Source organism: Onychostruthus taczanowskii, unplaced genomic scaffold (genome assembly GCF_017590055.1).
Source record: "Onychostruthus taczanowskii isolate IOZ18803 unplaced genomic scaffold, ASM1759005v1 scaffold19, whole genome shotgun sequence".
Lineage (NCBI taxonomy): Eukaryota > Metazoa > Chordata > Aves > Passeriformes > Passeridae > Onychostruthus > Onychostruthus taczanowskii.
In genome coordinates, this window is record NW_024499128.1 from 11251788 (window position 1) to 11279259 (window position 27472).

The window sequence follows — 27472 nt, forward strand, 5'->3', positions numbered from 1 at the left end:
ACCTTGGTCATGTTCCCTCACCCCCATGAAGCAGAAATCCAGTTCCAGCTGGAACTGGGGCTGGCCAACATGGGTAGAGGTCATCCTGCCTCGATCCAAGCTTTCCTCCTCCTGAGCTGTGTCCAAAACTGGCATCACTGTGTGTATGGCCATCTTTGTGTGTGTGGGTGACCTTAGGGAGCTGTGGTTGCTGTTTGGTGAAGCCCCTTGCTGCTGTGGAGGCTGTGAGCACCGAGGTGGTGCTGAGCTCCTGCACATGTGTGCCTGGCACGCGGTGCAGGGACCACCTGGGACTCGTCTCCTACACCGAGGGGGTGGAGGATAAAGTTGACAAGGCCAATTTGGAACAGTGCAATTTAAGATTCAAGTATCAAGATGCAAATGAAGCCCGTTTTTCCTTCCCACCTCCAAACGACTGCAGTTCCCTCTCCAGGGAACTCCTGTCATGATCTCTGCACCAAGGTCTGGTCTGTCCGTGGTCTTGCCAGGGTTTTGCCATCGGGCTGATTACCATGACAACTTGCTGGAAGGCTGCAGATATTTGCTTCCCCCTTGGCTGTTGTGCCTGTGCATCTGGGAGCAGGGAAGATGCCAGGCTGGCAGCTGTGAGCAGATGGGGTCGGATCTGTTATCCTGTATTCCTCCCACCCCCCTCCTCGGAGGGGAGGAGGACATTTTGCATTTTAAATGCATCTAAATCCCATAGAGCAAGAGGGAAGAGTAACTTTTGGGTTTGCAGGGCTGCAAGGTGGTGCCTTTGGCACTGCTGGACTGACAAATGCCTGTGCATTTCTGGGCTTCTGCTTTGGTCCCCAGAGAGTTGGGACAGGACTCGAGCAGATGCTCCAAGCTCTTTGTACAACATTTGGCTTTTAGTGTGGTCCACAAACAGCCAGGATAGCAGCTCAGAGAAGCCTTTGGATACCCCACCCTGGTGGGACCTTGCTGTCCTTCCCATCATGGTGCCAGTGTTTCCTGCATCTCTCCCTCTTCCTCTCCAGCAGCACTGGAAGCAGAATGTGCATATCCGTGGTTGCAAGCTTCCCTGAAAGACTCCTGGATTTGTCCATGCTGTGAGGACCTAGAGGGTCAGACACCAGTGCTGAGGGAGGTTGAACCCACTTGGTGACCATCACTGGGTTTGCTGACCCTCCCTGCCCAGCCTGGGTGGTTGTGCCAGGACTGGATACGGCTGTTCCCACCATGCACAGACCCCTCAGAGGCTGTTCAGCAGGAAAGAGGTTAACAGGAAGGAGGCAGGCTAGGCTCTGGCTGCCAACTCCGACCCTGCTTTGGAGTGGGGAGCAGCTGGGAGCTGCAAGAGCAGTGCGAAAATAGCCTTATAAGGCCAAGAGAAGCCGGCTCCAGCCTCTGCACAGCCCCGGCCGGGCTCGCTCCGCTCCAGCACCCGCTCGCCGGATGGGTACCCGTGGGGACGGGGCTACAAATGGCGTGTGTGGCCCCAAACTTGCTGCCTAGGCACCCCTGGGATGGGTGCTGGCCATGCGTGGCTGAGGTGGCACCGGGTGGGAGAGGAGCCCGAGGGTGCACCCAGCCAGTTCGCAGGCAGCTCCCGGCCTCGCTCAGTGTTTAGACTCGCTGTCTGTGGACATAAACACCGACGCTGCTTAAAAGCGGCCCCTGGCTGAACTCTCCTGCCCAGCCCCTGCACTTCACCCCCTTCTCAAACTGCTCCCCGAGGAAGAAAATTCCGTCCCGCTGGCAAAAGGGGAGCTGATGTTGTTTTATGTCCCGGTGGAGGCTCAGGAGGGCTCTTCAGGGGCTGGCATGCAGGGACAGGTGTGTGTGGCACTTGCTAACCCATCCCACCTCCTTGGGGTGGGTGACCTGGGGCTGTGGGGAATTCCTTCAGCAAAACAAATCTCAGGAGCTGCACCTGTGATGAGCAAGCCAGGGTCAACAGTGGGGCTGGGGAAGTGGCATTCGTGGCATTTATCCATCTGGGGGATGTTCTGCATTGCTGGCTGCACACCAGGGCAAGTGCCCCCTCCCTTTCTTGTGCTGGCACAGGTTTGTTGCCAGTACAGAGGCACATTGGCAGGTGCCAAGGCCACATCTGCAGAGCACTGCTTGTGCTATCTGTGAAAAGGGACCATGGCTTCTGGCTTCAGGCTGGTGAAACCAGGCAGTGGTGACATCTGGGGGCATCTTCCCCTGTTTCTTGCGCAGGGGCAAAAGGTGTAAGTAAGTACTGAAGTGCAGGGAACACGTTGCTTGATACCTCCCTGTGGTGGGGCACCTGAGGACGTGGTTTAATGGTGAACATGGTGGTGGTGCTGGGTTGGTGGTTGGACTGGAAGATCTTAAAGGTCTTTTGCACCCTTTATGATTCTATGATTCCCCTGCCAGTGGTAAAAACCTGTTTTTCCATTGCCTGGTGCATGGCTGGAGGTTTCTCAGGGGCTTTCACTGAGCAGTAGATACTGATACAGGAAGTTTGCAGCTGAGAAAGCTGTGCTCAGGTGGCCAAGAAAAGATACCTGCCTCTTGCTTGGATGGCACAGGGAAAGCAGAGCTGCCACGGGGATGTGTGAGCACAACCTTCTGCTGCCCTTCAATGGGTGACTCCTCTAGTCCATCCTCTTGCAGAGCCCACAGAGGCTGTTTTCAACCTCTTTGTCTAATTTAATAAATCCAGGATGCTCAGCCTGCCAGCCAATCTATAAGTGTAATAAAATCTGCCCACCGCAGCGCTCCGGCCCCGTTGTGGCCTTGTCGATAGCCTCGTGCCTGGTGGCAGAAAGCCCAAAAGGCTCATTAAAGCCCTGCTGCTGTGCCAGCCGTGCCTGCCTGGTGCCTGGGCAGCTCAGGGCAGGCTGAGCCAGCCCTGTGTGTGTGCACAGAGCATCCCCAGCTGGGGTTTGGGAGCTGCATCCCCAGCTGGGGTTTAGGAGGTCATGTCTCGCCTTGCATGGCTGAAAAAGGATCCTCTGTAACTCCCTGAAAGGTGGTAGCCAAGTGTGGGTCAGTGTCTTCTCACAGCTAACAAGTGATAGGAGAAGAGGAAACGGCCTCAAGTTGCTCCAGAGGAGTTTTAGGTTGGATATTAGGAAAAATTTCTTCAATGAAATGTGGTCAAGCATAGGAACAGGCTTCCCAGTGAAATGGTAGAGTCACCATTCCTGTAAGTGTTCAAAAAACACATAGATGTAGTGCTTAGGGATGTGGTTTAGTGGAGGACCTAGCAGTGCCCTGGGTTAATGGTTGGAGGTGTTTCTATGATTCTGTAACTTTTCCAGGGGTTGGTGCTTTCTTGGTGGCCTCTGGGTGGGAATGGTGGATGTGGCTTTGGGTTAGGCTCCCAGTGCCATGCTGGTGCTGGGTGCTGCATGTCCAAGCTTTGTCTGTGCCCTTGCCAAGCCGTGGTTGTCTCCATGTTGCCATGATGTGCCCGTGACAGTGTGACAGCGAGGTCTTGCTCCCTTCTGTTTGCATCCTGCCTTGAGCACTGTGATCAGCTGAGCCCAGGCACTGGGATGGGTGAAGCTTTTAGCAAACACAGGAGCTGCCTTTGCAGAGCACTCAGGAGTGCTGTGAGTGAGCAGCACTCGGCAGCCACCTTCATGAATATTTTAGCTGGGAGAATTAACATTTGTCAAGACACATTTATGGAGGCAGTGTGGATGTCTCTTCCCCAGGCGTTGCAGGCTCGCTGCTGCTCCAGGGCAGTGCTGGGAGCCAGGGCAGAGCCTGCCAAATCCTGAGCCCAGAGTGGGACAGCAGAGCTGTGATCTCCCCTGGGACAGCCAGGCCCTGGTGCCAAGGCAACCAGCCCGCCATGCGAGATAGACAAATGGTTGTGGGGTTTTTTTTTTCTCTTCCCCTCCTGGTTCTTGGCAGAAAGTAAAATGTCCCTTTTGTTTGGTTTCCTCCTCCCCCTGCCCCATCGCCTTTCTTTAAAGGTTGTGTTCCAGATTTCATCAACCCACGTTGTGTAATAGCCCTGGACAACGGGTTGGGCATTGGCCATGTCCCATGGAGGCCATGGCAGAGCCCCTCCTCGGGAGCCTGACCGTGGGGTTACCTGCTCCAAAACATCCTGTGTACAGCTCCTGAGCAAAGCTCCCTTGTATTTTGTATCAAGCTGCTATGATACCCATATGTTAGAAATGACAGGGAGAGTCCTTGGGAAAAAATTCAGAAATCTTTAAACCAAAATAATCGTGGTTTTCTACCTCAGCCCTGCAATGCCTTATGGAAATGAGGGACTTTGCAGATAAACCCTTTTGATTTACAGCATCAGCTCCTGTACCTGGTAGTTCATCACCCATGAAGCATCCAGCACTGTGCAGGTGGATGCACTAATGCCCTGCTTGGGATTTCTTCCTTCAAGCTTTTAGAAGATCCCCATTCTTTCTTTCCCTCCTTTTCACTGCCCAGGGAGGGGGCTGCTGCAGTTGCTGAGCTCTGCATCCTAGGAGCCTCCATCCAAAGGCCCTGCATCTCATCCAGAGGCTGCTGGTGTTGTTGATGTGGAGAGCCTGGCATGACTCACGGCCTGGGCTTCCAGGGAGGGAGAGGAGGAGGAGGAGGAAGAGGAGGAGGAGAGCGCTCTATAGGCTTTGTGTGTTACGGAGAGGGACTGGGAGCACTTGTGTGTGTCAGTAGGGATGTGTCACTCCAGAGGGAAACAGCAACACAATTGTTTCTTGTCTCTGGTTCCTCTGCTGGTACCGGCAGCCTGGAGAGCTGTAGCTGCTCGTGTGATGCAAGTGCTCCTTTTCCTGTACTGGTGAGGGACAGGGACTGCTCGAGTGACTGGGCTGGAGGCACCTGGTGGCACTGGTGGCTTCAAGGAGGGCTGCTACTGGTGGTGGTGGCCTTGATGGTGTCCTCTGCTTCCACAGAGGTACACCCTGCTGTTCTTCCACTCCTACCCCTATTTAAATGACACACCCAGCCACCAGATCCAGTTCTGGGGTACCTGTGGGCTCCATCCCATTGGCAGCAGCATGGGAGAGGGCAAAGGCAGGGCCAGTGCCTGGGACAGGGCTGTCCCTCAGCTGGGGACTGGCAGCAAGCAGGAGCTGAGGCTGAGCAACCATTCCTGCCTCACCCAGACACAAAGCCACCCTGGGGTCTGATGCTGGGTTCAGCCTTGTATCAAAGCATCTGCTCTTCAAGGGCTGGTTGAAATCCCAGCCCTGTTGTTTTGGTGTCTCTGCAATGCAACACTTCTCTGCTTCTTCATTTATTTATTTATTCATTCCCTTCCAACTGCTGGAGCCACACAGTCCTTACCTGGCCAGGGACCAGCTTTGCTCATTCTTCTCCAAGGTTCCCCAGCCTTGAGAAGCCCTCCAGCCCAGAAACAAGTGCTCAGAGGTGAAGAAGGGGTCCAAGCCATCCCCTTTTCCTTGGTGGAGTTTGTGTGCATGCACACGCTTTTCCACCAGGCACCATTTGCATTCTGCTTCACTTCAAAGTGCCTCTGCTGCCTCCAAGGAAGGAAACAAATGGTGTAAAGGAATTTACATCCCAAGTGAGTGAGGCTGCTAGTCTGTCAGGTTTCATCTGCTGCTGAGGGGTGTGGGGTGGAGGAGAGCTGCAGTGGGATGGAGGGTTCATCCCTGGGGCCAGGTGGAAGAGGGTCATTCCCAGCTTTGTTCCCAACTCTTTCCTGGTGTCCTGGCTCGGAGGTGCAGTGCTGGATGGAGACTCATGTGTCAGGCTGTGCAGGATGCCAGCATTCACCTTTCACAAGGAGGGCTGAGTGGCAAAACCACTTTGCAGGGCCAGCCCCCAAACCGGCTCCTCTGCTCCGGGCACGCTTTGGTCAGGGCTGGGTGTGGGCAGCAGCAGCAGCCACCCCGCACTGCCATGGGCTTGGAGGGTGTTGGTTCTTCCTCTCCTCCTGTGCCAGCTCCCTGCCAAATCCCTCTGGGGCCTTACAGGGCGCCAAGGGACTGAGTGGCCCAAGATCTCCCTGTGGGGCTCCCTCCCTCTTCCTCACCCCTCTGTCTTTGTTGAATTCCCTGGTGTAAAACTGCTCTGGGAGGGGAAGGAGGCTGGACCTGGACCTTACAGTCCTGGAGGCCTTGGCTGTGCCAGAGGCCAGCAAGACAAAAACTTTTCTAAGACTCCACTTGGAACAGGAGAAAGTTTTTCCGTTGGGTTTTTATAGCTCCCGGAAAGCGGGGTTTTATTTTTGTTGTCTAAGACAAAAAATCCTCTTAGGAGCTGACTGCCCGTGGCGGTGCAGGGTGGGAGGCTGGGCATGCGCCCTGCTGGGGGTCTGGAGGGCTTTGCTTTCCCTCCCTCCATTCTGGTGGGGGTCTCTGGATGCTGATTTCCACAAGGAGAAGAGGAGGGTTTGGTGTCTGTGATGTACAACTGGTCCAGTTCATGTTCCCAGTGCTGCAGCACCTGTGATGGCTCCTTGCCACCCCTGGGCTGTCATAGGATGCTCCCACCCAGGGACACAGCTGCAGGGAAAAACCTTTTTCCTGGGGAAAGGGGCTATTTGCCACCACCCACTGATGGCTAAACTGGGAGCTCTGGGAGACTGATCTGAATTTTCTGGGTTTGTAGGCTGAGGCCATTGAGCTCTCTCCTGTCACCCTTTCTTTGCATGGCACAGGCTGCTTTTGGAGGGGTTTTGCTGGCAGGGGAGCTGGTTTCCATGGTAAAAACCTTAACAGCATCTGCCAGAAATCCGTCTCCTTGTTGGCCTGGCCATCTGGAGGGCACAAGGAGGCTTTGGCAGGGTGAGGAGGTGTCCACAGACTGCTTTAGGTCCTCCTTTGGTGCTTGTTGGCAGCTCGGAGGGATCTCTCCCTCAGTCATTTATGTCCCAGGTGCAGATTTGCCCTGGGGTGATGGAAGGACCCCATTGTCACCGAGCCTGGTGGGGACAGGCAGGCTGGGGACATGGGAGCCATGGAATGGCTCAGGGGGGAGGGCTGCAGGCACTGGGGACGGGTGGATACGCTGTAATCGGATGAGCCAGCACTGCTCCAGATGGACCTGTCAGCTCTTGTCAGTGCTGACACCCCTCTGGATGTCCCTCAGTGTCCCCTTGGGCCACAGGGGCCATCACCTGTCCCACTTCACCAGGTCTCCTTGGAGCTGTGGGGCTGAGAGGTGACACTGTTCAGAAAAGCCACCAAGCAAGGTCTCTTCCATGCTGCAGTTCCTCCCTGGCAAACTCCATGTGATTTTTTTTTTAAATTTTAATGGAAAAAACCTGGTGCTTGTGTCTGTTTATCCCTGAGCCATCCTGTGCTGAGGACAGTGGGACCTTGCTGCTTTGCCATCCCTGTCCCCAGGTGCCACCCCACCAAACCCAGATGGCTTGTGGCTGCAGACCAAAGCGGGCCACTTGGTGCCCTTCCTTGGTGTCCAGGTGCCACAACAGGACAGCCATCCTTCCCTGGATGTTTGGCATAGGAGAAGCACCTTAGTGGCACCAGTGGACCAGGCTGGTGTGGCAGGAGTTGTACTGGTTGGTCTGTGTCCCTCAATGTGTGGCACAGAGCTTTGTTGTGCACTGGGCACGGCAGTGGCACCAGTGGACCAGGCTGGTGTGGCAGGAGTTGTACTGGTTGGTCTGTGTCCCCCGATGTGTGGCACAGAGCTTTGCTGTGCACTGGGCACGGCGCACAGATGGATCTGGCTACTTGTGGGCAAAGCATCTTGGTGTGTAGGACCCTGGTGTCCTGCAGGAGAGGATTTAGGGCTCAGCTCTGCACTCCTCTGCTCTTCTCCCCTTAAAGTTGCTCCTTTCTCCTTTCCCTCGCAGCCGACCACGCTCCCGCAGGGCACCATCAACATGAACCAGTGCACGGATGTGGTGGACGGGGAGGGCCGGACGGGACAGAAGTTCTCCTTGTGCATCCTGACACCAGAGAAGGAGCATTTCATCCGGGCTGAGAACAAGGAGATCATCAGTGGGTGAGTGCAGTGCTGGGGCTCAGCCACTCCCAGGCTCTTCCATTAGCCAGGAGCAAGAGGAAGGTGGGTAGGACCTTGACCAAGGCTGGGTGCTGTGGCTGTGCATACCCAGGCTGATTCTGGGTGCTGGGGTGACCCCACAGTGCTTTTAGGGATCCCATCCCATTTTAGGCACCCAGCCCACTGGTACAGGTCCCATAATTCTGGGGCTGGCATGTCTGACCCTGAGTGCCATACACCCTCTGGTCCTCATCCATCCCTGGGCAGGTGTAGAATCCTGGGGTGGATGCTCCCCACCTCCCTGGTCCCAGGGGAGCATCTCACCTCCAAGGATGGTTAAAATATCACAGGAATGCAGTGGATCAGTGACACCGAAGATTAGATCACTAAAAAGAGCAAATCAGGTGTTGGGTGGTGACCTAGAAACATCCTCTTCCATCACTCACATGCCAGCTGGTGCTGGTAAAGGTGCAGAGCCCTGGAGAGCCGAGCTGCCAGCACACAGTGACAAAGTGTGGCTGTGCTGCTGCTCACCTGAGAGCCTTCCCACATGGGTGCCCAGAGCTCAGTCCCTCCCTCCCAAAATTTGACATTTGAAACTCCATCAGGAAGTTGAAGGGATGAACACTTGCTCTTTCCCACTGTTCCCAAGGCACAGCATCTCCTGCCTCCCCCAGCCCTGGCAGCAGCAGAGTCAGCACTTTCTGCTGAGATTTCTATTTCCAAGCCTTACCTTCTGTTGAGACTCCTCTCATTCTGTAAATACTTGTTGAAATAGACATTTTTCTACCAAGAATTTGTGATTTTGACCAGATGAGTGTTTTCATGCATTGAAATTTCCCTGCCCTACTGAGACAAGCAAGCACAGGTGAACCTTGAATTGGCAAACCTGTCCCCCCAGCCCCATCCACAGCAGCGTGTTGCAGTGGCTGTGGAGCCAGGATGCAGAGCCATGTGGGAATCACAGCACAGGGCAGTGAGCTCCTCTCCTCCCTGGCAGGAGCAGTGACTGCCCCAAACCATGGCCAGCCCCCGTGGCCTGCTCTCTCCACCCTCTCCCCACGCTCTGGTTCCCAGCTCAGCCTTTGTTGCTGGTCCTGCCTGCCGTGGGAGGGAGAGGCATTGCAGAGTGAGGTGGGGCTGATTTATTGCTCATCAGCCCAGCGATGGGTTTTGAAGCAGAGCATTTGCTCCTGACTGCAGGCATTAATCATCCCCGAGCAGTTCCCACTCTGAGGCCGAGCCAGGCTGGTTTTGTTTGCAGTTGCAGCACGACAGGAAGATTTCCCTGGCTTATTTCCAAGCCTTCCTTCTGTTGAGACTCCTCTCATTCTGTAAATACTTGTTGAAATAGACATTTTTCTACCAAGAATTTGTGTTTACATGCATTGAAATTTCCCTGCCCTACTGAGACAAGCAAGCACAGGTGAACCTTGAATTGGCAAACCTGTCCCCCCAGCCCCATCCACAGCAGCGTGTTGCAGTGGCTGTGGAGCCAGGATGCAGAGCCATGTGGGAATCACAGCACAGGGCAGTGAGCTCCTCTCCTCCCTGGCAGGAGCAGTGACTGCCCCAAACCATGGCCAGCCCCCGTGGCCTGCTCTCTCCACCCTCTCCCCATGCTCTGGTTCCCAGCTCAGCCTTTGTTGCTGGTCCTGCCTGCCGTGGGAGGGAGAGGCATTGCAGAGTGAGGTGGGGCTGATTTATTGCTCATCAGCCCAGCGATGGGTTTTGAAGCAGAGCGTTTGTTCCTGACTGCAGGCATTAATCATCCCCGAGCAGTTCCCACTCTGAGGCCGAGCCAGGCTGGTTTTGTTTGCAGTTGCAGCACGACAGGAAGATTTCCCTGGCTGGGGGAGAATTCATTTTACGTTCATTCTGTGCTTCTGGCTTTCATTGCTTAACCAAACCCCACTTGATGTTGTCATCTCCGAACGCTTTACAGCAGCAGCGTGCAAAATGGGGGGAGAAGGAAAGGGGAGCAGGGACATTTGAAGTGGGAATGTTTCCAGTGGTCCAGGGATCCCTGTGGAGTTCTCAGAGATGCGGGGGCAGGTTGTCAGGCCACGGTGGGAGGACACAGGACTTCTCAATGCCGAGTTCATGCTGCTCTTCCTTGGACAAAAGCGCTTTGTCTGCAGTGTGCGGGTGTTGGCATCGCTCAAGGGACGGTCCTGCTGGAGGCTCTGTCCCTCTCTACTGTCTTTCAGGATCCTTGAATCCTTGCCTCATGTCAGCCTTGGCTGTGGCCTCACTTTTGCAGAGAACAGGGTTTGAGCCAAAGCACCCTGGGGTCATCCCTCTTCTCCTGGCTTATTTTTCCCCCAGGAGCTGGTTGGGATGGGTTCTGGGTATTATTCAGCAAGCTGACCCTGACCAGGTCAGCATCACTCCTGTCCCTGTGGCACAGACCTCACCTTCTGCTTCTCTGCCTGCAGGTGGCTGGAGATGCTGATCGTCTATCCCAGGACAAATAAGCAGAATCAGAAGAAGAAGAGGAAGGTAGAGCCCCCAACTCCCCAGGTAACCCAGGGACACACACACACACTGTCACCCCGTCCCTTGCCTCCCTCTCAGGGCCGTGGCCTTGCTCTGGTCCTGGGGTAGATCCCCCCAGGCCATCAGGATCACCAGCCCTGTGATGCTGCCTGTGTGGAGGGTGAGAGCTGGGGCAAACCAGGGCAGCAGATCAGTGCGAATTAATTCCTGGTCATCACTTCCAGGGTCACACACTCCTGCTTTCCTGGCTGCTTTGGGGCCACGTTCTGCCCCCTGTGTGCTGTTTTGTGGTGCCACCCCTGCACACAATCCTGGGAGTGGCCACAAAGCCACATGGTCCCCATGGGGGGACCAGGGAGAGGTGCTGTTCATGGGCCTTTTCGTTGGAAACAGGATGAAATTCCATCGGGCTCCAGTTACTCCCTTAGAGATGACCCCAGAGATAATGGGAATGAAAGGAAAATACTAAAGGCCAGGGCCAGGCTGGGAGCTCCGGGGGCCGGAGCTGAGCTCTCCAGGGACCCGCCAGTGGCTTCGTGCTCACTTTGACTATAAATGGTAAAAAGTGGGGCCAGCTCTGACTCACTCGTTCCTGCCTGGCTCCCACGTGGCTGGAATGGGGGACAGTCCCACAGATGGGGAACGTGACCCCAGGGCCACCCTCGTCCCTCGCCGCGGCTGAGAACAGCCGTGTCCCTGAGGCTGCCTGACCTCTGGATGTGTGTCCCACCACAGGGAACCGGCTGGGAGGGCTCCTCCAGCCTTGCCGGGGACCAAAACCAGCACCAGGGCTCCCCTGAGCCTTGGTATGGCTCCTCTGAGCTTTGGTTTTCAGGTCCTCTTTGATGAAGTTCCAAGGATGGCCCTAGTGCAGACTGGGCCATGGATGGGTTTTATACGGTGTTTGTTTGAAGAAGTTTTCATCACTCCACTGGATAAAGATGTTCTGGGCAATGGGAGAAGTGAGGGGATGGTCCTTTTTGCACACCAAGCTGTAAGTCTGAGCCACCCTTTGCCGAGGTCTGGGGTCCTCACAGCCTGAGCAACCCCTCAAGTGCTGGCTCTGATGATGCTCCAGGGAAGATGACTCCTCCCTTCATGTTATGAGTTGTCAATCCTCAATTCCCAAGAAGGGGACTGTTGCATTTGGGGCACCCCAGGGAGTGGATGCAGCAGGGCAGCGATGCTCACCCTGGCCAGGGTGCACCACTAAACCAAGGCTGGGTTCAGGAGGGGGACAGGGTGGAGACGACAAGAGGCACAGAGCCAGAAAAACATCATTCTGGGTTACATTTCATCACCATGGCAACTTCTTGGAAACAGTACAGGATCTGAGCTCCTGAGCACCAAATAAGGGAAGTGGCTGTGGGAAGGATGCCGGCTCCCTGTGGGCAGATGGGCTCCCCAGGTGCTTGGGGATGGGGACCAGGGACCCTTGTGGCACACTGCCCTCTTGTCTTGGGACAGAGCACCCTGTCTTGCTTGCTACCCTCCTTGCACTCTCTCCATCCCACGGCTTCCATCCCCACGGTGCTGGAAAAAGGCTCAAATTCACTTTGCAAAACCAGCCTCCATGTGGGAGCTGCTGCTGATGGATGCTGTGCTGTGTCAGGCACTTAGGAGCAACCTGCAAAGGCAGGAGCAGCATCTTTCCTCTGTCTCCCAGATCTTGCTGGTGCAGGTGGCTGGTCCAGGGAAGGAAAGAGGATGCTGAGGAGAAAATCAGCACCAAATTCTTTTCTGTGAAATGGCCTCTCCTGGAGTTGGCTGCTGTTCAGCTTGCTCTCCATGTGCTGGTGGAGAATGCTTGCATTCTTCCTAAAGATGGCCACACACTAATCATGTCTTAGAGCTGCTTAGGGAGGGGTGGGCACCTTTGTGATATAAAAAAATAATTTTATATTCCTGCTTTTTCTCACCCTCCATAGCTTTTGCTTGTCTGTGACACAGCAGACCTTGGTTACAGCTGGATGCTCTTGGAGCATCAAGGTCATTTTCAACTCCCCCCATCATTTTGCATCATCCTTCTGCAAAATCACCAGGGTGGGAGCAATGCAAGGAATATCACTCCTGCTGCAGATTTTTCAACAGGGAGTGTTAGGTGTTTTCACTTTGCTTTGCAAGCTGGTTGCAATTTTAGGGGGAAGAGGGCAGGTTTCTCTTGCAGCTTTTGCTGTGCTCCCACAGCAGGAGAGCCTGGAATGCCTGTGCCTGCCTGCTGCCCATGGGAACTTGAGACAGGGTTTGGGGCTGAAATGTGGGATTTGAGGCTCTGCCCTGGGTTTGCACAGGGGTGTGGCAGGCTCAGGTAAGCAGAGCATGCCCAGACACACCTCGTGCAACCAGAGGCTGGTTTTGCTGATTTTGGTGCATTCTGCCTCTTGGAGTTGTTCATACCCCTGAGCAGGAGAGAGTTAATGTCTCTGCTCCCTCACAGACTTCTTTTTGGCCCACATCTCTGCCTAATTAAATACATATCTACAAATAATTACATGGGGGTGTGTGTAAGAGATATATAAAGATATATATCCTGAGCTGGTGATTAGCTTTGGGCTTGGATCAATGAAGGAGAGTATAAGGGACCTTGGAGATTTGCGTGATCCTCTGCTTCAGCAGGGTCCCCTTGAGCAGGATGCCCGTGAACTCTGGATCATTTACCTCCAACACTGCATTCCTTTAGTGTGAAATTTCCCAAGGGGATTTTTTTTAAAATTGAGTTCATTTGCTGCTTGTCATGGCTGAGTGTGGAGCCAGGACACACTCCCTGGGAGATCCCTGGTGTCTCTGGCACAGCCCTGCAAATGCCAGTGGAGGTGCAGGGCTAAAACCCACCTGATGTGGGAGGAGGGGATAGAGAGGATGCTCTTTGCAGCCCTTGTTCCCAGATTTCAGTTGTCAGTCTGTGCACTCCTATATTCCTCCCTGCTCCATGGAAAGGGAACAAGCAGCTGGAAAACTTCCCACAATCCAAAGGGGAATTAATTGTCATTGATTTATGGGTGGCTTTAAGAAAAATAATCTGTGAATGCAGAAATTTAATATGACAACAGCAAAACATCTGCTAATGAACAAAGCCAAGGAAGGAGTTGGGAAAGCTGCTGCCTCTTCTGGGTCACATTCTGAACCAGGGCTGGCCAGGCTGTGGCCACCAAAGGTGCATCATCCATCATCTGATGGGCTCCAGAGCTCCTTGTTAGCAGAGAAGCACTGAAGATGATGGGGAATGTTTTAAAAGGGCGTAAAGCACTGACACATGTCACTGTCCCGTCACTGTCCCATCCCTGTCCTGCTGTGGCATGGGCACTACCCAATCTTATGTGGAGCTCATACCTCGGGGCCAAGCCCAAGACCCTGAGTGTGGAGCTGGGGCAAACTCTCTAACTTCCTGTGTCAACTGGTTTTTTTAGGAGCCTGGTCCTGCTAAGATGGCTGTGACCAGCAGCAACATTCCCAGCGCTGAGAAGGTCCCTGCCACCAAGTCCACGCTCTGGCAGGAAGAAATGAGGGGCAAAGACCAAGCAGATGGGGGCAGTGGCATTGGCCCAGCCCAGAGCCCCATGCAGGGCCCAGCTGGGGCTGCCAGCTCCATGAAGGATCCCGTGCTGGACAGCAAAGAAGGTGAGAGATGGGGATGGATGAGGTGTCCATTGCCTTGCACCCATGGAGCTGTGCTGGAAAGGACAGGGATGGAAATGAATGCAGAGCTGCAGCTGCCCATTTCTTGGTTTGAAAGTTCAGATCTTTCACCTGTACAAACCTAGCCCAAGGGTTGGATCAGCATCCCCAGTTCCCTGCAGAGTATCCCACTGTCTCCATGGGCATGAGGGCTGCTCAGGGTGGAAAAGCCAAGGGTGCAGGAGGTAGCACCGCATGGGGCTGGTGTCCAGACCATCTTTGCTCTCACACCTGCCTCTTGTCCTGGGTGGATTCAGGGTGTTTCTTTCTTAAAAGCAGAACTTGGACTTGAAACCAAGCACGGTGACTTCTCTGTCCCTTAGAGGAGAGCTCCATGAACGGAGACCGGATAGACTGCGGGCGGAAGACGCGTGTCGAGAGCGGGTACTTCTCCTTGGAGAAGACCAAACAAGACTCGAAGCTGGAAGAGCAGCAACTGCCACCCCCACCAAGCCCGCCCAGCCCCAGCACCCCGAACAACAGGTACAGTTATCCCAAATCGCCCTCACAGGAGCATGCCCAGCCCTTTCCTTCCCCAGGTATCCGATCAGGCGACCGAATGATTCACAGCTTCTCTCTGAACTCCTTGGACTCGAAGAGCAGTTGCCCCATGCACAAGGACTCCAACAGCAGAGATTTAGGAAGGGGAGCTGAGAAATCGGGGCGTCCCCTTTCTTTTAAAGCCAGCCGGCAGTACACCACCCTGGCCGACGTTCCCAAGGCCATTAGGATCAGTAATCGTGAGGCCTTCCAGGTGGAGAGGAAGCGGCTAGAGCGGAGAACCCGGGCTCGTAGCCCTGGGAGAGAAGAAGTGGCCCGGCTCTTTGGGAATGAGAGAAGGTAAGGAATGAGTGGCTCATCTCCTTGCATGCTTCCAGCAGCAGTGAGGTTGCGTTCCCAGCGCAGCCTGGATGGAGCAGGTGGAATTTGATGGGTGGAGCTTCTTTGTTTTTCAGTGCTCCTGGGTTTAAGGGTGCCCAGGTGGTGGGATGTCTTTAATAGTGGTAGTGGCTGCTATGGGGTTTGGAAAGGACCTTACAATGATTTGAGTTGGAAAGGACCTTACAGTTCATCCAGTTCCATCTCCTGTCATAGGTAGAGACACCTTCCACTATCCCAGGTTGCTCCAAGCCCCGTCCAACCTGTCCATGGACACTTCCAGAGATGGGGCAGCCACAGCTTCTCTGGGCAACCTGTGCCAGTGCCTCACCACCATCACAGGGAAGAATTTCCTCCTAGTATTTAATCTAAACCTGCCCTGGTGTCGGGTGGTGTTGGATGCCCACCCTGCCAGCCCCTCCCAGCGCGGCACACGCTGGCAGCCAGCACCATTAATTAGGTTAGCTCTCCTAGTGGCGTTAGTGCCAGGTGCCTTACGCAACTGCCTAATGAGCTGAGAGAGGTTTCAAAATGTCACAGCATTAATCTGGGAGAGGAGGGAGAGGTGGGTGCAGCGCCAAGGCAGGGCTCAGCAGGCTGCAAAACAGCTTAGTGGGGAGGAGGACGGGGAGGGCGTCCGCCGCGCACGCCGGGTGCCCTCTGGGCGAGGCCAAGGATGGGCTCCACTCGCCCTAGGAGAGACACATTTGTGCAGTGAGGGCAGTGGAGCAAACTGGGAGACAGGCCCTGGGCGAGAGGGCTGCCTGCCAGTCTGATTTTCCTGCCCTGGTTCTCCTCCGGGCATGTTCTCTCTCGCACAGTTTCAGTAGGAGCCTCTCCTCTGCTGCTTCCCAGCCCCTAAAGGACTGTTTTCCAGACTTGCTTCCCAGAGCTGGGAGCAGGTCTGGGGTGTGCAGCACAGCCTTGTGCTGGTGCCATCAGTCAGCAGGAGGATCCCAAACCTGGCCCAGAGTGTGCAGGGAGTGCTGGACTGGGAATAAATGAGGAAAGCTTGGGTTTGGCTTTGTCTGCCTTGGGAATTGGCTTTTCCCCAGGATGGTGGAGGAGGATACCACCTTGGCCATCCTGCCTGGGGACAGGGCTGAGAAAAGGCTGATGGCTCTGGCTTTCAGGCTGAGCTGGTGCTGCCTGTGGGTGACATTGTGTCCCTGCTGTGTTTGCTTGCACAGGATGCTCTGGCCAGTGCCTGTCCCCAGCATGACAGAGCAGTGCATTCCTCCAGCAGTCCCTTGCCCTGGGCTATCCTGCAGCACTGGGATCATCCTGCACAGAACTGGGGAGCAGAATAACAGATAACAGGGCCTGGGAGAGGACATTGCTGCCAGAGTCTGTCCTTTTATGTCAGCCCCACTCATTGCCTGCTGGTGGGTGCCTTTTCCCAGGGAAAGTCTGTTTTTCCCAGCCTGGCTCTGGCTGTTAACAGTATTTTTGCTTTATCAGTATTGGCAGCATTTCCCCTGAATCAGCCCAGGGCTTTTATCAGAGCAGCATGGGTGCAGGGAGAAGAGCAGGAGCTGCACTGGGGTCTTGCTGCCCACAGGGCTGAACCTGGTTCAGCTTTTGGGAAGGGGGTGATGGCAGAAACAAGGGGGAGGGGTCCCCACCTGCCAGAGGGTTTGGCCGTGGATCACAGCCCATGGTGCTGGAGGAATGTGTCATGGACAGGGATGGTTCAGTGGGTGTTCAGGGATGGGCACGTTTGTTTTCTCCTCTGGTAACCTGGGAATTGGCCGTGCAGGTGCTGTGGGTGGAGAGGCCCTGTGTCCTGGATCTGGGACAGTCATGTTGGAGCTCAGTGGACTCAGCAGGGCACAGACACACTGTCCAGTGTTGCACCAGAGAATTAACATTCCCCAGCACCCTGCTCAGCTTGGCTTGGCTGCTTTTTAACTTGAGTTTACTTAGTCCCCATGTCCCTCTCATTTTTCTCCTCTGAGCTCAGACTGTGCTGTTTGAGGTTGGGCAGATACAATAACTCACTTCCATGCTGTGGGGTTGGCTTTTCCCCCTGGTTTAACACCAGTTGTAATAATCTTTCTCAGTAACCCACTAACATGTCTGGGAACACTTGTCCCATGCCAACCCCACAGGCACCAGCCAGGCATCGTGCAGATCTGCCCTTCAGTGCAGCCAAATGAACTCACTCAGATTCTGTTGGTATTTTCAGCTCTTCCTCCCATTTTTTTGTGTATAAATCAGTGCAAGTGTCAGAGCTGTGGATGGAAAATAATTTCAGGTACCCAGTGTTGCATCCCGAGTGCCACACCTGCAGGCTTTGCTCCAGATAAAGCCATTTGTCAAGGCTTCTCATCCTGTTTCCTTATCACAAGAAATATTACATGATTTAAGTCCAGGAATTTTCTGTGCTGACCATTTATACCTGACTCTGCCTCCATGCAGATGTCTGAGCTTGCAGCCACTCAGAATCAGGAAACAGGAGATAATCTCCACGATTTTGGCGGAGCAGCAGAGTGCGAGTTCCCTCTGCTGGCACGTGGCAGGACAGGGCTGCAGCACCCACCAGGATGTCACACTGGGCTGGGGGACAGGCATTGAGGCCAGAGAGGTTGAGCCATCTCCAGTCTGTTTGACAAACTTGGTTTTTTGTGCACAATTCCAGGCGTGCAGCCTGTAAAACCACAGCTTTCCCGGTTGACCTGATACTCTTCTCACACTGGCAAGAGTTCACTGTGGTGTCAGCCACATCTGATGTAGGAGTGTGGTCAGGGGCTGAGGTGTATTTCCAGCATCAGTTAATAGCAGAATTGTCTGAAATTGCTTAAAATACTTTTCTTGCTCAAATTCCTTCTCTGGAGTTTCTTGAGGTGTAAAGCTCTGCTCTGAATTCTGCTTCTCCCCATACAGAGGAGCTTCTGCTCTCCCAAATACAGGTTTTTTTTCCTCATAAAACTATCCTCATCATTCTGGTGGACCTCTTGGGAAATGCCTCTTCCTTTTCCTGACACTTACTATGTTTCTTGATGCTAAATAATGAATGAATCCAATAAAAATAAAAACCTTTCTTCCAATCAAAGAAAATCGCTTTAATGACAACTCATCCTGGTCTTTTGAGCTTTCCTTCCCACTGCACACCCCCTCCACTAACAGGTGAGATCTGCAGCCTGGGTTTAGTGGCCTGGAAAAGATTAACAGACTGCATGGCCAAGGAATTCCTTGGGATGAGCTTTTGTAGTTGAAAAGCACTAAATGCACCGCAGCTTTTAAAAAGCTTCTTCATACCTGTCTCAGCCTTGTTTTGTCCACCCAGAGCTGCTGTGCAGAGGGAGCAGCTCTATCCAACACGTGGGGAGGGGAGGAGAGCCCTTCCTTCCCCGTCCCTCCAGGATCTCTGGCAGTAACCTCTCTGAAATGTTGATCTAATGGGAAAAAAAAAAGATTCTTTCCTGTAATCTGGATGATATTAACCCTTGGGGCTGTGATTTGGTTGCAGTGATTTATTTTTCTCCTCCCTTTTTCGATGATGAATGACTGGAATGATTTTGATTTTGTTTTATATGTAGATGCAGATATATAATTTCCTCTTCTGTTCATTCATTTTCCAGCCTTGTTTTCTTCCAGGTCTTGTTGCTCTCCACCTTCTCCTGCTGTGTTGCTGTGTGACGTGTCCACCTTTACTTCGCCTGCTTCGCTACCATCTCATCTCAATCTCAAGCCGTAGAACAACCTGGTGGTGCAGCCCCTTTTTCATGAAAAATCAACCTGCTTTTGATTTTGTTTTTATGGTTTTTTTGGTTGGGTTTTTGTTCTTTTTTTTTTTTTTTTTTTTCCCTCTTGATTTGTTTTTCTTCAGACCTTCACCTAATAGGGCACAGACGATGTTAATTCATGGACCTTTTCTTCCCTCCTGAACTGAGACTCAGAGAAGGCTGGCCCAGTATAAAAAGGGTTAAAATAATGTGACTCCAACACAATTCCCTGTCTGTCAGTGAACACAGAACATGAATTTATGCTCCTCAGCCTGGCCTATGTCAGGCTTCTCATGAGCAGAACATCCCAGAGAAATCAGGAGCTCTGCATGAGCCTGGGATCTACCCACTCCCAGTTTGCAAACTGGGAGGCAGGAGGGGCTGAACAGATGTCCCCTAAAAGCATCAAAGATCTTTAAATTTACAAAGCAATGTCTTCCCTACCAATTTTGTCCCTTCCTCTTTTGTTGTGTCCTGGCAGCCTGGCTCTGAGCAGCAGTGGGGGGCCCCAGCCCCCCAGGGGATGGGATGTGCTAAGACTGGTTGTCTCATTTATAGATTTTGGTGCAAATATTGGTTGAAAACTGAACATCTCATGGTTTTTTGAATCCTTAACCTGCTGTTCCTCTTTGTGGGGAGTGTTAAAAATGTTTTTATTTTGGATAACCTGTTATCCCTCATGTGGTTGCCATTGTGATTTTCATGCACATCAGAGGCTCACACAGAGCAAACAGCCCCAAGTTTAGATGTGGCATATGCGGGTCCAAATTTTGTGTCAAGAAACCACCTAGACAGAGCTTTTTGGGGAGGTTTGAAGTGGAACTTCAAGCCTCACAGCTCAGAGCACAGCTGGCATGTGGTGGTGGTGGGTTATTGCTTTATATTCCCAGTTTGTGATTGAAGACCTGAGGCCGATACTTTCCTGAACGCCTGGAAATGCAAACTTAGACACGAGCAGGTTCTTTAGAAATTCCTCTCCTGTGGGTCAGTGAGCAGCTTCTCATGCTGAAACAGCACTTCTAATTCCACCTGTTTGCTCGTCCTTAAGAGAATCCCATTTGGGTTTGTTCCAGGGTTGGCTCCTGCTCCATCCACATTTCTTCATAGTTCTCCATCCTCAGAAACGCAAGTGCCACAGTGCAATGGGCTCCAAGGCAGTGTCTGAGAGTTCAGGTCACGCCTCCTGATGTCCAGACTGGATTTTCAGCCCAGTTAAGAGGAGGGAAAGGCCCCAGATTCTGCAGGGAGTTCCCTGCCATGGTACAGGGTGCTCCTCATCTCCCCAGGCCCTTTCTGGTGCATCCTGTGAGCCAGAGCCGTGGTCTGGGGGCACCTATGGACACCCCTTACTCAGTGCAGTCCTGTGGTTGTTCCCTGTGTGGGGTTGAGTTTTCAGAGGGTTCCTCTTGCAGTGAACACACTGGGGGACCCAGAGCCACCCATTACCTCTGCACCCCAGCTTGGTGTGACGTGTCAGGGGTCTGGGGTGCAATTGAGAGCCCCAGTGCTAGAGGGTAGAGGCAAAGCTTAAGCCAAAGCTGCTCCATAATCCCTACTTCCCAAGGGGCTGTTAAAGTCACAAATAAAAAATTATTGCTGGGTTTTGTGAGAGGTTTCTAGTTACTGAAGATGCTAGGTGCAGAGCTGAATAATGTGAGGTTTTTCCCCACTTTGTGGGTAAAATAATGTCAGATCAGAGTTTTTACCCTGGATTTGGCCATGCTGGAGCTCACAGAGAAACAGAGACCAAAAGCCTGATGTGCCTGAACTCTGGGTTGAGCAATCTGTGACCTTAAACTTGTAGGGTTGTACAGCTCCACGCAGTTGATGCTCATGTGTTTAAAACATCTCTGGTTTCCCTTTTGTCCCTGTTTTCCAGGAGATCCCAGGTGATTGAGAAATTCGAGGCACTGGATATTGAGAACGCGGAGCACATGGAAACGAACGCGCCGGGAGGCGCCGCCCTGTCCAGCGAGACGCGGCAGGGCAGGAGTGAGAAGAGGGTTTTCCCACGGAAACGGGTAAGATGCTCAGCCACAGAATCCTGGAAGATAAAACCTGGAGTCCTGCATCCCAGGATAGAGGGTTTAGCTGCAGGGTTTGTCCATGTGGATTTGGAGTCGCAGGCAGCTCCTGCAGGAGCTGAACCGCTGTGGGTGCTCAGTGTGTGCGAATTTTCCTGCTCTGCTCCCTTGGCCAGGTGTAGATTGGAGTGGAAAATCAGACTGTCTCTTCTTTCTTCATAATACAAAGGGAAACTTCAGACCTGGCATGGCAGGACACATCAGGATAGGGTGAAGTAACAAAAGAAACATGTTTGAGAGTCCCAGATATGCTTGGGTATAATGGGAACAAATTAGTGCCTGAAAGGACAAAAAATGTATTGCCAAGGAAATGACACTTGTTCTGGGCCTGAGATGCCCCTTAAATAAAGCAGATTTTTATGCCATGAGCCAAGAGAGCAGGACTCTGTCCTAGTTCCTGCACTGATCTGGGCTAATGCTGTTCACACAGGACTTCACTTGTGAAGGAGCAGCTGTGGGCTCCATCCTGGACGTGTCTGCGTCACCTCTGTCCCCACACCGCCGGGCAAAGTCACTGGACAGAAGGTCCACGGAGTCCTCTATGACGGTGAGCCAGCAGGGGGGTGTCCCCTGCCTTGGGGAAGGGCATGAGAGGCCCTTTCCAAAAGGTCCCACAAAAACTGGACTGTTGCTGCTTTCCTCACAGCCAGCACATAGGATGTGGGATGCACTCAGAATTGGAGCAGGTTCAGGGACCTGAATCAGGTGTGACCAGTGCTGAAAGTCTCAGGGGCCCAGCTGGAGAAGGGCCACACTTTTTGCCTTTTGCAGAAATTAAAACTTAGAGTCTTGTGAGGAGCACTTTTCCTTAAAGTACAGCAGCAGCTTGGGAAGCAGACCCTGCTCTGGTTATTTTCCCCTGGAATACCCCATTTCCTCCATGCTTTGTGATGTGTCAGACACTTATGCTGTAGGTCACCCTAGAAGTTCTGAGGTCACCTCACCTGGCCAGAGCCCCTCTTTGCCCCGTGGTGTCCCCAGCAGAGGCTGCAGCAGGGCATTCCAGTTCAGCAGAGAGTCAGTCCAGTTTCTGGACTTGGACCAGCTGCTGTGTCACGACTGTGGTATTTTCATAGGATCACAGAATCCCAGAATGGTTTGGGATGGAAGGGACCTTAAAGATCATCTTGTTCCAACTCCCCTGCCAGGGGCAGGGACACAGACCAGGCTGAGCAAACACATGTCCCAGTTTTCTAATGCCATTTCCTTGATGTTTATGCAGTTGGAAGTGGGTGTGAGTGGGATGAAGGCTGCAAGGAAGGGCTGAACCTTCCCTCCTGAGCTTTCCTCCCTTTGCATATTTCAAATGCTCACCAGACCTGGAGGCAAACAGTACAGAATAAACACAAAGCACTCTCCTCTCCCTCACCACCCTTCTGTAGGGACAAAATAAATACACTTGCTAATCTCTCAAATAGATTACAGACCTACTGTAAATACAAGTTGCATTTTTTGTGGATGGACAGCTTCTATTGAAGGACTTATCAGAAAAATGCAGTAGCTTGGTCTTTCTGGAGCTTTTCCTGTAGACTTGTACAGCCACAAGAGTGATTTTTTAAATTCTTGGTGGGAATAAGAAGTGCATATGAAGTGGCAATGCACATTATCTGGTGAAGGGAAGAAAGTCATGCAGGTTTAGATTAGATATTAGGAAGAAATTCTTCCCTGTGAGGGTGGTGAAGCCCTGGCACAGGTTGCCCAGAGAAGCTATGGCTGCCCCATCTCTGGAAGTGTCCAAGGCCAGGTTGGATGGGGTTTGGAGCAGTCTGGGATAGTGGAAGGTGTCCTTGCCCATGGCAGGGGGTTGGAACAGGATGATTTTACTGTTCCTTCCAACCCAAAACATCCTATAATTCAGTACTTTACTTTCCCCTATGTTTTTGTGGAGCAGGACTGTGTTCCCACCACCACAGGATCACTCAGATATGGGATGTGCTGCCCCATGGGTTTGATTGAATAGGCTCCCAGACCCAATTTCCATTGCTGCCCTTGCTGTAGCCCGTTTCAGATGCTGCAGCTGGATTTCACACACTGCTGTTTTCCTCCTCCACTCTACAGCACGTGGAGCAGCTGGAGGAGCTCAGCCTCGGGGGAGTGAAAGCATTTCCACCACATCCTTCCCTGCACACAGGCAGGGCTGGGAGGAGGGGCTGGCAGCAGTTATCCCACGCTGTCCTGCTTGCTTTCCTCAGAAATTCAACATCCCCATGCACCCACACTGGAGGAAAAAGCAGGTGTCATTTGGGTGGTGCAGGGCTCGGATTCCCTGTATTTCCAGCCTTGGGAACTCAGCCTGTTTTGAACCCTGCAGCTTTGCATCAATAGCACATCATTTTTCTTTCATAATATATAATAGAGGGTAAAACTGTCTGAAGTCTTGCTAATTCCTTGTTTATCCTTTCTCTGTAATGCTGGTGTAGCAGTAGGAAATTGCAGGAGAAATGGTAGGAAGGGAACAGCCTGAATAAACTGTGCAGAGGTCTCCATTCTTCCTGGGAGCAAACATTTAGCCACCGTGCAATGTAATGATTCAGCCTGGGGTAGATGACCTTTAAAAGGCCCTTCCAACCCAAACTATTATATGATTCTGTGAATTTAACTGTTTTTGGTCTCTTTCATTGCTCTGCTGGGTTTTATCAACTCGCTGCTGTTGCCTTCTGGGCGCAGACACTTCTTCCCTCTCCTGATCCCTCTCTCCTTTCTTCCAGCCCGACCTGCTGAACTTCAAGAAGGGCTGGTTGACAAAGCAGTATGAGGATGGGCAGGTGAGTCAGGAGAAAGCTCTGCCCTTCATGTCAGTGTTTGGTGCTGTGGTCAATCCTGGTTTCTGGCAGCTCACTCTAACATCCTGTGCCGGCTGCACATGGGGCGCTGATGGAGCCCCAGTGTTCTGGGTAGATCAGTATTGGGCTTCTCTTGAAGTGGGAATTGCTGTTGCTCTGTCCTGGGGAGGTTTCAAAGGTGGATATCATATTGTGGGTTTCTAGGGAGGCAGGGCAGCTTGGATGGCAGCACTGGTTTCATGTTCCTATTCCCTATTTATTACTCTTGTCTCCCTTGCGATCCAGCGACCTCTTTGGTGTCAGAAATGAGGCTCAGGTAAAGTCTCCTGAGTGCCAGGGAAATGGCAATAAATAAATAAATAAATGGCTCTGAGGGCAGCAGCTGGTGCCACTTTCCTGCTGTTAATTCCCAAAGGGATGCAGGATGTTCTGCTCTATTGGAGCCTTAGGAGTGGGCACTGATGCTGAGGCAGCGTGGATGGCCCTGGCTGTTTGCAAACCACCCCTTCCCTGGATTTTCTTCCCACCTACTAAGCTGTCAGGGAAAATGAGGGCAGTTTGCCTGTGGCTGTGGGTGGCCCAGGCTCTGCTGTGGGTACCCCTGGGTCCAGGGACACATCCATAGACAGCCAAAGGGGAATTGGCAGCTGGAGCGAGTGCTTTGACTGAAAGCTGCCTCAGGTGAGCCTGTGCTGGAAGCATTCAAGAGGCAGATTTGTATAGAGCAAGGGCCAGGAATAGACTCCCAACTCAGTTTCTAGGCACTGTAGATAAAACATGAATGTTTTACCACCTTTTTTTTGTGCTAAAAAGGCTTTAAGTGCAGTCTCTAAAAGCATTATCTTGTAGTGGAGCTAATGGGGAGGCTGTGACTGCCCCGTGGCTCTCGTGGTGTCACTGTCACATGCAGCATCTGGTACTCTGCAGAGTGGCAGCAAACCATCACTGTTCCTTGCACTGCTGCCTGTTTGGTTCTCCCCTTTCCCATGGAGTGTGTGGAGCTGGGAGGGACAGGCATCCAGCTGCCTCCTGCAGGGTGGCTCTGCCAGTCGACCTGTGACAAGCAGCCATGAATATGGTGGTGGGGAAGGAGCAGGATTGTAACTGCTCCATCTTTGTTGTTTCCTAGTGGAAGAAGCACTGGTTTGTGCTGACTGACCAGAGCCTGAGATACTACCGGGATTCAGTGGCAGAGGAGGTAAGTGTCTTCTGTCAGTGCTCAGCCCATTACAGGGCAGCTACTGGTGCTCCCAAATGGATCTGGCCTCCCTCAGTGCTCCCATTCCCAGATTCCGAAGTCCTGGGGCCCCTTCAGGGCTTTGTGCTTCTCAGGGGCCTGCTGTGCTTCCCTGCAAGCCCACCATGCTTTGGGGCTGCAAAGCTTTGTGGCTTATTTTACCTCTTCCCTCTGCAGGCAGCTGACCTGGATGGAGAAATCGATTTATCCACGTGCTATGATGTCACTGAGTACCCAGTTCAGAGGAACTACGGCTTCCAGATCCATGTAAGGGAAATGTGGGGAGGAGGAAGAGTCCAGCTGCAGGACAGCTGATGGGGATGCTTGTCTGTGACAAGGGGAACATCTCCCCAGACACCCAAGAGAGGCTGCTCAGCATCCCCACACAGTGCTCCAGAGAGCTGTGGACTTGGGTTTGAGGGCCAGTTTTTTGACTGTCAGAAAAGGAAGGGGAAAAGGAAGGTTTTGTCACAGCCTTTGAGTCTCACCTATGGCAAGATCAGCCTGATTGCTGGGAAATGCTAATTCCCACTGGGAGTGTGCTGGGGGACAGAGGGGCTGGGTTTGACTCTGTGTGGCTAGCAAGCAGTGCCCTAGCACTGGGGGCCTGGGGATGAGTGCAGGGTGGTCTTGGGGAGTTGGGAAGCTGCTGGTGTGTGCAATCACCTGCTCTGAGCTGTTCTCTGTCTCTCTGTAGACAAAGGAAGGGGAGTTCACCCTCTCTGCCATGACATCGGGCATCCGCCGCAACTGGATCCAGACCATCATGAAACACGTTCGCCCCACCACTGCTCCTGATGTAACAAGGTAAGGGGGGGCTGTAGCAGCCCCTGCAGCTGTGTGGTTTGCTGTGCAGGAGTAACTCATCCCTCATCCTTTTTCTTTCCTCTTTCTGAGCCTGTCTGTTCCTGGAAGCTGCAGCTTTTTCTCACATCTCTCTGAGCTTAATTTGGATACATGTTGTGGGGACACTGATATGCTGAGTTATTCTTACACGTGCAGATTTCAAAGAGGGTTGAAAATGTGGTTTTAATTTGTGCATAGGACTATGAAATACTGTTCCTATATCAAGGCTCCTCTGGATTCCTACCAGGTATTGTGAAACCACTTGGATTCAGTTGTGCTGGGTTCACCCTTTCCTCTGGCTACTGTTCCGCAGGAGCTGCCCAGCCCCTCTATGGGTCACAGCAGCAGGAGCCCAGGGTTGAGTTTAGAAACTGTTTGGCTCTGATCTATTTTAAACTCCAGCCAGGAAATCATCTTCCCTCTTCTGATCTTCCAGAAGGCTGCTGCAGCTCATCCCCCTTAAGCTGTAGTAATGCTGGTGTCTCCTCCTGCATCAGTGCCAGAGGAAGGGGACCTCCTGCGTCACAGAGTACCTTCTGTGGGCGCTTCTGGCTGTGTGTACAGGCTGTTTGGCCTCCTCACAGCTGTCTGTGCTGGCCACACTCACACAGGCTACTTCTTACAGGCTGTGTGGACACGGCTACATCACTAACTCAGTCTCCTTACTGTAGCTGCAGCCAGCAGGGTTTTGCCAGGCTTGTTCCTGTGTTGATGGAATGGCTCTTCTCACCCAGTGCTGTTGACCTGGAGATGCTCCATCTTCTCCTTCCCCATCCTGCTTAGCCCTCAGCCATTGTTTTCCCAGCCGTGCCCGAGCTCTGGTGGATTTCACAGGGGTCTCAGGGAAGCCGCCTTTCTCCTCACTCCTGTGTATGTTTGATTTCCATGCAATCCCAGGAAAAACTTCTCTTTGAAACTATCCGTGCTGAAGCCCAGGTTGGAAAACTGTGTTCTCTCCTGTATTAACGTTCTGTGGTTTGTATATCTTGTGATTCACTGCATGCTCCTCCTTTTCTGCACCTCGGATGGGAAGTCCTGCAGTTTCCATTTATTTTTCATTCTTTTCTTCCCCCCTTCCTTTTTTTTTTTTTTTTTTCTTTAAATAAAAACCAGAGAGAAGGGAAGAAGCAACCTGGTCTTGACCCTTGATTTCCCCACACTGGTATCTTCCGATGTGACTAGATACGAAGATGAAGACCAAGGAAATTTGAGGGGACCTCTCTGCCTTTAAAGAGCCAGATGTATTAATGGTTGCTCACAGGTTACTGCAGCACCATAGCCCTGCAGTGCTCACTGTCTGCACCTGCTCCAACCCACACAGAGTGGTTTCACTTGGCTTTCCCTCTGAGAGGGTCCAGGCGCAGGTCCCCGTTGGGCAGTAACTTGTTACACTGCACAGACAGACCGTGAACCAGTCCTGAGCTGGGAAAAGGGAATGATGTGTGTGTGCTTCTGTGGTTTCCCACCGAGCTGGTGCTGTGGGTTAGTCATGTTGCTGGAGTCCTGCTCTGTGTGTGCAACAGGGCTGTGTTCACTGGTGCCTGCCTGGCAGCCCTTGGCAGCAGCGTGGGGTATCCCAGCCCATCCCACCTGGCTTTGGGATGCCATTGCATTCTGCACCAGGGAAGCAGTGGGTGAAGGGGGCTGCTGGAAGGACAAACTGCCCAAGGCTCAGCATGGAGGGGTGCTAGGCATTGGCAGAGTGGCAGGGTGTTGTGCTCAGTGTGCTGGGAGGGCAGCAGTGCTCACCCACCCCTGAGGAGGGTCCCACACACTCCTGCAGCCCTTAGCTGTGTCTCATTGACCTGCTGCCGTGGCTCCACCCAG

The 27472-nt window shown here is 52.8% G+C and overlaps 1 protein-coding gene across 3 annotated transcripts in view; it reads left to right on the forward strand.

Annotated features, from left to right (window-relative positions):
- The window catches only part of LOC121334679 (myosin phosphatase Rho interacting protein), a 73572-nt gene that overhangs the window by 23157 nt on the left and 22943 nt on the right, over window positions 1-27472 (forward strand). For 2 of the 3 annotated variants that reach the window (XM_041402022.1, XM_041402024.1), the window contains exons 4-13: window positions 7763-7914; window positions 10353-10437; window positions 13821-14031; window positions 14412-14571; window positions 20575-20716; window positions 21210-21326; window positions 23488-23544; window positions 24692-24760; window positions 24977-25066; window positions 25497-25606. In XM_041402022.1, the coding sequence (XP_041257956.1) occupies window positions 7763-7914; window positions 10353-10437; window positions 13821-14031; window positions 14412-14571; window positions 20575-20716; window positions 21210-21326; window positions 23488-23544; window positions 24692-24760; window positions 24977-25066; window positions 25497-25606 (1193 nt within the window). Of the gene's footprint in view, window positions 1-7762; window positions 7915-10352; window positions 10438-13820; window positions 14032-14411; window positions 14929-20574; window positions 20717-21209; window positions 21327-23487; window positions 23545-24691; window positions 24761-24976; window positions 25067-25496; window positions 25607-27472 lie in introns of all 3 variants that reach the window. The other variant, XM_041402023.1, reaches the window with a different exon arrangement.